Source organism: Alosa pseudoharengus, unplaced genomic scaffold, assembly GCF_046254945.1.
Source record: "Alosa pseudoharengus isolate Yale_2024_CS ecotype anadromous, Long Island Sound unplaced genomic scaffold, YU_APseudo_1.1 YU_APseudo_1.1_scf_9, whole genome shotgun sequence".
NCBI classification, from domain to species: Eukaryota; Metazoa; Chordata; class Actinopteri; order Clupeiformes; family Clupeidae; genus Alosa; species Alosa pseudoharengus.
The window spans coordinates 19704632-19714828 of record NW_027468881.1 but is presented as its reverse complement, the minus strand read 5'-3'; the positions used below and the strand labels follow the sequence as shown (position 1 = coordinate 19714828).

Here is a 10197-nt window from a genome sequence, read left to right as displayed (position 1 = left end):
ATGCCTCCACTTTTCACACATGTCCACAGACACAGAACTAGGAAACAGTAGGCCTACCATGAAGTAATGCTGTCAGAAGGTCTGTAATTACATTCTCCAGAGGGAAGTCTTACAAGGGCTATTTTCCAAGAGTAGGCCTATTCTGGTGGATTTCCATCGTCGAAGGAGGTTTAATGTCACTGTGTCCTGTGACCAGTTTACCTAGAGGGGGTAAAGAAGGGCAACCCTCAATAGTGTTTCAGGATTGCTGTAATTGTCAATTTATTGATTTGTATCACAACAAATTAGCACGTTATATAGCGTACTGTATGCTTAGGCCATTTGAACAGTAGACTAATCATATTTGTCTCACTAGCCAATTGAGTCTTATGTTGATACTAATGCCTGAAATCCGTATCGTTTGTAGGGTAGGCTACTTATCCCTTGTAACACAAACTGGGGGCAATGCGTCAGACGTGTCCGCTCACATTAACATGGTTTTGTATCGCTGAGCCACTGGCTACCTCCTTCAAGAATTCGCCCCGACACTATGACAGAAATTTGGCGAGGCTACGTGTAGGCTACACTTTCATCCTGAGGTGGAAAATATGTTATTTATTAAGAGGGTGAGACACTGCTGTCTATTCCAGAAATTGTCGAGCTTTTCTACCGAAAGCTCACCTAAGCCAAGTGTTCTGGATCTTTGCTCTGAGACCATCGATGATTGCTCTCCGCACTACTGCTCATGCGTCCAAACGATTCAGTGCGAGGAGATGCTGTTTGGACTTCGGTGATGTGTCTTTGGAAGAGATGGTCTTATACCCCACGTAATTACACTGATTTTCTGCGAAAAGACTGACGATTCCTTGGACAATCGCCTCTTCGTTGTTAAATGCAAAGATTTAAACTATTTTGATGTTACGATGTCTCAAATTGTGGCATGAATCCACTAAAACTTGTAATTTAATGTAATCTTATTTGCGTATGTCTACATCAATCACGTTCATAACATCTGGATCTCGGGATAATTGGATCATCTCTCATCTGCCCCTCCTTCGCTCCTGCATGAGAAGGTGCATGCTTAGATGGACGTCTGGCAGTGATGTGTTGTGGACGAAATAGATTTCGCGCCGTATGTTTTAAGAGGATTCGCTATTGCTTTTAGTCTGGAAATGGCGTGATCCGTATCAGCGCAACCAGGAGGTATGTATGCCACTGCATGTGTAATAATTTTTAAATTGTGGTCCGTTTGGTTCGATTTTTCTACCATCATCTGCCAACTCAACGAAATGGTGCAATGCAACACTTATCTTTGATCTGTCGAGGCCGCACAAGAATTTTCCAGCTGCTGTAACTTTTGATTGCCTACCCGAGGCGTTAGAGCATCTTCTTGCTTTTGTAACGTTCCATGTTGAGTAGGCTAGGCTACTTAGGATTGCCCGTAAGATCTGTGTTTGTTTACAATTCAATCCTTGAGTCAAAATGTTTGTGTCCTCTCGAGGGTGCGTGTGCATGTGAGCGCGCGACTGTATCAGCATTTAGGGCTGACAAATGTCAGTAAATGTACACTCTACTATGTTGTTAAAGGTCTTTTATATTCCCTTTTTCTTGTAGGACACTATAACCATGGATCCCTCCAACTGATGGCCCTTGTTTGGAAAAGCAATAGAGTCTGAGCCAAGCAGAGCACTAATGATGTCTTTTCCACACACGTTAGGCAAGTGCGTGACAGGCATATCATTCTCAATGAGTGCCTGGGTTGGCTGGGTTCTCTGTTTCTCCATGCTTCCGCTGCAGTACCTAGGGACTGAGGGCTCTGCTTTGAACTGCCACACGACCTGCATATGTGCCAGCAATGTTGTCAGTTGCTCCAAGATGAGCTTGACCACGGTCCCTACAGCTCTGCCTCTGTACACAGCAGTATTGGACCTCAGCTACAATAATATCACCAGGTTGCGTGCAGAGTGGACCCCGGTCAAGCTGCCCAAACTGCGCAACCTTTTACTAGGTCACAATGGGCTTCACTTTGTCTCATCTGAAGCATTCATATATGTCACTCAGCTCCGCTATCTGGACCTGTCCTCTAACTATCTGGATCAGCTGTATGAGTTAATGTTTGAACCTCTGGTGCACCTGGAGGTGCTGCTTCTCTACAACAACCGCATCTCACAGATTGACCGCACTGCCTTCAGCAGTCTCAACAGTCTACAGAAACTGTACCTGAGCCAAAACCAAATCTCCCGATTCCCAATGGAGCTGGTCAAAGACAAGACGCGACTCGAGAAGCTCAGCTTGCTGGACGCGTCTTCTAATAAGGTCAAAAGTCTGCCACTCCAAGATCTTCAGAACCTCCCAGGCTGGATAAAGAATGGACTTTACTTCCACAATAATCCACTCCCATGCGACTGTGACCTCTACAGTTTGCTGACTCATTGGTATATTCGAAAGTTTAGCTCAGCCTACGACTTTAGGGATGACTACACTTGTGTGTTACCAGGCTCAGAGAAGAAAAAAATTGTAGCCGCTTTTGAGTTGAATACCCTCCTGAATTGCAGCACATTTAAGGAGGAGGGTCAGGAGACCTATTTGGAGCAGACGGTCTTTCTCAGCTGCGACACGCGGCAGCAAGACACGGTAAAGACCTGGATGCTACCCAACAATGTGCCGGTGATGCCAAATAGCAACCAAAGCGCCGTGGTCCTGCCCGACGGCAGGCTACAGATCAGTCCGGCGCGCGCGGAGGACTCAGGAGTGTACACTTGCTTCGCCGTGAGCGAGGCTCTCAACGAGACCCTGTATGTGGTGGTGAAGGTGCACAACTTCACCATCAGCGGCAATGGCGAGACGCTCAACACGGCCTACACCACCCTGGTGGGCTGCCTGGCCAGTGCGGTGCTCGTGCTCATCTACCTGTACCTCACGCCCTGCCGCTGCTTCTGCTGCCCCAACCACAACAAAGGTAAGATGCACCACGAGGATAGCATCCACTCCTCAATGCTCAGTGCCACACCTACTCATGAGGACTTGGCCACCAAAGCCCATCTTAACAGGCTTGTTGCTTTCATAGACCCCAAGGATCTCCAGGGGCAGAATGGCAAGCTCAACCCCAACGACGACGAGGACGTGGAGGAAGATGGCCTCCAGGGGAAAGCGCACAGGAAGAAATCCGTCGCAGAGTCCATCAGCTCTGTTTTCTCGGACACTCCTATTGTGGTCTGAGAAAGGACAATCCCCACTGGGCTTAGCCTTTCCCAATTAGATAGCTATTTGGAGGGGTCCACCCAGTGTTTGCCGAACTCATACTGTGACCTGTAAAATAAGAGGAATTGACATCCACACAGCCACTAAGCTTTTGGCTGACAGAGGCTGTGTAACCATACCATTAATCTTGTATCATTGTTGACAGGACAATATAGAACGCCTTTCCAGCATTGCAATCTGTAGCACTTAAGTATATACTGTGATAAGGCTGGGCAGCATATATTAATATGTGGCTGTATGGGAAAAAGGTGTTGGAACGATAGGTCATTGGCAGACTAAGACATTGATTAGCATTATTATGATATTGATTAACTGACTGGGAAAAAGCCAGACATCTAGTTCTTTCTCGAGCATTAGCCTTGCAGAGTGGTATATTGAAAAGAAGTAGACTAGAATGAGTTCTCAGTAGATGTTAGTACATATGTATTCCCCCGACTACTAACAGACCAGCCTGACATTGTTTGTAGAGTCCTCGTCAATGAGTCATTTTTAGAGGAGTGGCATGCCATACACAAACATCCCATTAAGTCTTGTGTCTGTCTTGGAGCAGAGGACAGGAAACTGCCCTAATAGTATCGTATTAAGTGAGCTGTCCAGAAATTGTTAAGTCTTGAAGACTGTGTGCTTGTAGAAAGTGCATTAGGGCTCTTTAGGTAGCCTACATTCTGTTGGAACTGCCTGTTCTTGCAAAGCAAAGTGCTCAACCTGAAGGGATTTCAGATTTCCTGATAACTGCAATTGTACAGTTACTTTTAAGTGTTCATGTACGACCTGAAAGAAAACACCATGTCGATCACAGTGTCATCATAAGTCTATGAAACATTTGTTAATGTTGTGGTTACATAATTAGCACATGTGTTTTTCTATCGACATAATAGGAGGGTCAAGCCAATTTGATGACTTTAGATCAGAGTTCTTAGTGCAGTCCATGTGATGAGAGGAGTATTATATGCTGTGAAGAAAATCACCGGCAGTATTATTGTGCCCAGTATTTCTTGCGTGTTGTATTTAAACTGTGAGGACCCGTTTATTGCCCTTCACGAATTATTTGATTCTGAAGGAGGATGTTATTTAAATACAAACAGATTTTTCTTCCCAATTGTTTCTCTATTGTTAGCCATTGGCTGTAAATTATAAACACCCTGGCATTTATAAAGCCTAGAAAAAATATAAATACCTTATATTGAATTCAGGTTTTGTCATAAGAAATAGTTTCTTAAATATTTGCACACAAAATCTAAAGTTGATGCTCAAAGTTGAAGTACAGCAAGTCCCTCCTGAAGTATTTATGGAAATGAACTGTAAAGCGATTTTGTGGTCTTTAGGGATAATTCAGAATTTACATCAACATCTCTGTTAGATGTTGAGGTGATTTTACAGCATTCAAGGTCTTGTTATTTATTTCATGGCAAACACAAGTACTCACTGTATGATCCAGGCAGTAATGAGGAAACATTTGTGACACTCATCCCTCGGCCAAAAAAGAGGAACAATTTCAATAGCATGAGCATGCTTGTCATGACAACAGGAGAGCGGTCAATTACATTACATTACATTTTGGCTGACGCATTTTAGCCAAAGCGACTAACAACATGGTAAACAGTTTAAGTTTAGAGCAATTCTCAACAATATTAGGACAATTTAAAAAAACATTAGAGTACAGTAAGAATAAGTGCATCAGTGAGTGCTGTTTTTAACAGTTACGTGTCAGTTTAAGACGGCTGGTGAGTGCTAGGATCAGCAAGACTTGTTGTAAGTGTTGCTATGAGAGGAGATGTTCTCTAAAGAGCTGGGTCTTCAATTAACAAATGCTAATGACATTTGGACTATAGCAACCATCTCCTTCAGAAACAAGGCTAATTCTATCATGATATAGGTGCCATGGCTAAACTAGAAGCTGTTGATCATGGCATCACATTAATTTGTTTCCACTTCCAGGTTACAGGATGAATTAGTCTGAACATGAGCTACAGAATGCAATGCCCTTTAAATATGCTTGATAATCTCCAATTATTAATAATACACTTGGCAGAGGGATATTTTATTTTCAGAAAAGCACTTAAACCACTGCACTAAAATTCAAATACATGCCTAAGAATATTTACCTTCCCACTCACATTTACACATGGTCTAGTTTGACATGCTGCCACTTGTCCAGGTAGAGTTGATAGTGTGGTAGTGTGGTGTGATTTGCTGAATAATTGTCCCTACACTCTACTTTCCCTCAGTGGACTTAATCAAACAGGATGTGATGGTAATATATGTAAATATCTGTCATTAACAGATTTTACATTATGGCTTTGTTATGTCAGAATAAAAATCAGTTTTACGAGAGTGTCAACACTAGTTGCACACACATCATAATCTTGGAGATTTAGATTTTTCTCTAATGCGCATAGATTTCCCTGGCACTTTTAATATTTCAATTATAAGCCATTATCTGTCACAATCTGCTTGATGTGTTACTCGGAATCATCTAGACTGAAATGTTTTCTAATCTCAGGGAGGTGTTTGAGCAAATATCTAAAAAAAATCTGAGGCAAATCAAAAAGCCATTGGGTTTTATCAAGACCTTCACAGCTGTTGAAGCTCTCCCTGTCTCCCTCATTCTTGACATCACCTCCAGACAGTGGAACTGCAACTCTCCATTCACTGCCTCCTAGCCTCCTAATCCCTAATGTAATGCATATTTCTCAAGAGAAAAAAACATCTGCTAGAGATTTGATAACATGTTGCTGTATTTGTCTATTTTGTATAATTGTAACTGTATTCATGTTCAACACATTGTTGGTTGTGTGTAACATTCATCAAAAAAAACACAAGTTGCTGTCTTTTATCTCTGATTTGTATAGGGATACATTGTTTCTCCATAGATAGACAAGCAGGTTGACAAAACACATCACAATGAATGTAGTGAAGACCTGTTACAGATAGGGCCTCATGGGAGTGTACTATTGGCTCTCACACAACAATTTAAGTTACAATAATTTAAAATAACACCCAATGCCTGATGTCCATGTGACCTAAAGAGAGTGAGACAGATATAAATGTATTGGAGGATGTACTAAGCCATTTCAAAGTGTAGTAATACTAACCAGGTGTTAGATAATGCAAGGCATTATGTCACACCCCGCACGGTCAGGAATAAACTGAGAATTTAGGTGTAAATGACATGCATTTCAATATGAGGTCTCATTGCAGTGGATTTGATTTTCATTCTGTATATTCTCTTCTGCCAAAGGATTTTTAGTACATGTGAATTCTCATCCAGAGAAGTCTAGTATGGCTATTTATATTAGAAATATTAATTATATGATATATTAATTTATATGATATATGGAATTTCAAATAAACGTGAGTAAATCTATCTCAATCTGGAGACATTTGAAAATGTCATCTTTTGCTCTTTGAGAAGGGAACGAAAGATTACTTGCAGTTCTGCTGAATAAAATGAATGTTGAAGTATTTTGATCTTGTCTATGAGCAACCCCACTCCTTGCAATAAGCAAGAGCTTCCCAAAGATAATCAATAGTTGAAAAGCAATTAGAAGTATGGTGCTAGACAACTAAGTCCCAGTAGGTACAAAACAATGTATAAATCTACTAGTCCTGTCTTAAATATTGAATGATCACAGTAAGTTTGCAGAATTGCATGCTAAGGAATGCATCAAAGGTAGGGACTGTGCAAGAAAAGTATATGGTAATGCTAATCCCAGACCTCTAGGGTTTATAACTGTAGACAAGGTAGGCTATTATGAGAAATGCTCTCTGAACAATAAAACCATGACAACACTTTTGGTCTGGCACTTGTTCTTTCGCACTGTTCCGCATAAGACATTTACAAACGTAATTCCTTAAATGTTTCTTCATTGCACCAGAAGAACATTCATGTATCTAATAATTTATTATTGCTTGAGGAATATAGGCCCATATGTGGAATCTAGAAATTAAAATTCAAAAGGCAACAGATGGATATGGTTAAGGGAACGAAGCTTTTAGTTTACCTGCAGACACCATTGACACCAGACCCCTGAATAACCCTTGTTGTTTTGTGAGTGTATCTCATTATGAGTGGCATCAGTTAACACCCACACATTTCCCACCGCCTGCATGCTCCACATGCATTACTGTATCACAGAATGAAACCATGTGAGAGGTCAGATTTGTTTTTGTTGTTCTCCTATTCCGCTCTCATTTCAATTGGCATCTGACGGCAGTGAAATGTCAGCCAAATACAACTACAGTTATCAAGAGACCCAGAGTTTGTATTTGTTGTACATCTACTAAATCTGATGTTTCTGACAGCAGCCCACCTGAGTCTATTTTAAAAACAGTTAGGTAGAGGTAGAAAGGAAGGATATCTGCACCAGGGCATGTGACGCAATAGTGATTTGTGATAGTGATAGTGAATAGTGATTTTGGGAGGGTGGCAGTGTTATGCTGACCTTTTCAACTTGTGTTGAAATACAAGTAATGGAGGAAATAATCTGGTTGGTGGATACGTTTCACATGGTTATGTTTAGACCCTGAGCTAAGTGAGGTGCATAAGTACATTAAACCATTTACTCAGGTCAAGTGAAGTAAGTGAAACCCTGCTGCAAACACACACTGCTTTTTATCTTCATTTGTCCAGTTGTAATTAGTCATTTGTTGGGAGTCTAGCGTGAAATGTCTTGTTCAAGGTAGATTACATCATCCTGCTGACTGTATTTTTCCAGTCTTGTTACTTTAGAGTGGAGCTTGGTACTCTACTAACATCTAGTGGTGATGATAAACAACTACTCCCTCTGACACAAGTAGTGCGGGGATGGAAGTTCTACCATGCACTATCATCTGTATCTAATGACTTCCAGTTTTATTAGGAAGTCACTTATGAATCACAAGAGGAGACAGTTGACCATTAACATGAAAATGTATAGGCTAAAATTATATTTTGCTTTCAGACGTGATGGTAAAAAAATAACATTATTGCAATCTGTATGTTCCTGTATGCCACATACGGCTGAAGGGACAGCCCATGACTATTACACTCATCTAAGAAGATGAAACAGCCTTAGAATGTACATCCCTAAATGGAGAGAGTATCATTAGAAATCTAGAATGTGTCTCTTATCATAGAACAGCTGACCTGAATGGCCATCTATCCACATGCTCAGAAGAGGATGTAAAGGAAAGGTATCAGATTCCAAACAAACTGACTCATTGACATTTTACCAAATGAAACTACTAAAATGCCTATTATGACATTAAGATAAGGACATGCAATGTTTAGAGGGTGAGGTTGGTCTACAGGGCTCTGTTGTGTTCGTTTCATGTTTACTATTTTTTGTGTTCCCGGTCAAAAATGACTGCTGCATTATAACTTGTTATACATCTATAGTAACACATATTATCTAATGTTATGATAGACCTTTGTATCAACTAAGTTATATTGTACATAACCAGTTTTGAACTTCCATTTCCTATTTATGGCCTGCAGGCCTTATTGACCTGAGCTCATGCAAGTCAGAAAGGGTTAGATTCTATTGGGGAAAGGTTCCAGTGGGGGTTGGCATAGAAGCAAAGAGGGGGAGTGAAGGTGTTTTTGTGTGTTTGTTTTAATTTACAGAAGCACACATACAGTCCATTTTATCAATAGGTATGTGCCTGGACTCAAGTTTATACACTGATCATTTTCTCAACCATTCATTTCTAATGGGCAATCTTTTTTGATAGTGAATACACATGGGTGTAATGGGAAGTTAAATAAAACACTCAAATTGTTATGAAAATGATCAACATTTGTTTTGTGTGTTCAGATGACCTGTGTTAACAAAGTCATGGAGCCTCATGGTAGTCAGAATAAACAATATTTTTGAGAGAAAAGAATTATCAATCAGTCACATTTGACCACGAACACAACAGGAGGGTTAAATGTTTTCTTCCTACGAAATAACTTTTGTAGTTTGAATAGGAAACTGTTCTGCACTCTAGGTCCTCTTTTATTTTCACTGTGTATGCTTCCCCTTGGCTCCATCTCTGAGAAATACAACATTCAATGTCATTGTTATGCAGATGACACACAGTTTTAGCTTCCCGTTACACCCGATAATACTTGTTGATTGCACAACCTCTTTAACTGTCTAAATGATACTAAATGCTGGATGTCATTAGTAGTACGATGAGAGACAGCTTTTACCCATTCAGAATCATAGCTAAACTGTGATTTTTACCTCACAAGGACCTGGAAACACTTACTGTAACTCCCCTATATGGAATTGACATGTCAGTCAGATTGCAACTTGTTCAGAATGCTGTCATCAGTTTTTTAACTGGAATAAGAAACTCTCCTGTTCTGGCTAAATTGTATTGGTTACCTGTGAAATATAGATTAGATTTCAAAATATTACTTTTTGTTTTTAAATCCCGGAATGGTTTAGCTCCACAATGTATTATTGATCTGTTAATTAAGTCCATATTCTGCTCCCAGGTCACTTAAGTCATCCTCACAAAACTCTGTTCTGCTTTCACGCCTCAAAACCAACAGGGACCTTTTCTGTTGCTGCCTCCCCGCTCTGGAATAATCATCCTTAAATCCTGCTTTAATTTCTCAATTCTCATTTTTTACTCTTTTCATCTGATACTTATTATTAATTGTTCACTTTTCCCTCCTCTTGTAACCTCATTTTTTAGTTGTAAATCATTTAATTGTAAAGCACTTTAGCTCAACCTGTTTTTTAAAATGTGCTATAATAATAAAATGACCTTGACCTACAAGGCTACTGTGAACTGCAGGTTTTGGTATTAAAATAAATTTAAAGCAACAGTATGTGGCAGTTTGTGTTTGAAGTTTGAGGTACGATTTTTTTTTATAGGCAACTTGTTTTCACATTATCAAATTCTTTTTAATCGATATATAAAGGATAGGACTTGCTACCCAGGCTACGTATGAAGTTCAGTGGTCTGATAGACTACTTG

The 10197-nt window shown here is 40.2% G+C and overlaps 1 protein-coding gene across 1 annotated transcript; it reads left to right on the top strand.

The window, feature by feature from the left end:
• Nucleotides 1-612: 612 nt before the first annotated feature.
• On the top strand, nt 613-4772 carry amigo1 (adhesion molecule with Ig-like domain 1). The gene is made up of 3 exons (XM_076276946.1): nt 613-1182; nt 1594-2938; nt 3047-4772. Exons 2-3 carry the CDS (start codon nt 1672-1674, stop codon nt 3196-3198), a joined length of 1419 nt encoding a protein of 472 aa, XP_076133061.1. The 5' UTR covers nt 613-1182; nt 1594-1671; the 3' UTR covers nt 3199-4772.
• Nucleotides 4773-10197: the final 5425 nt, after the last annotated feature.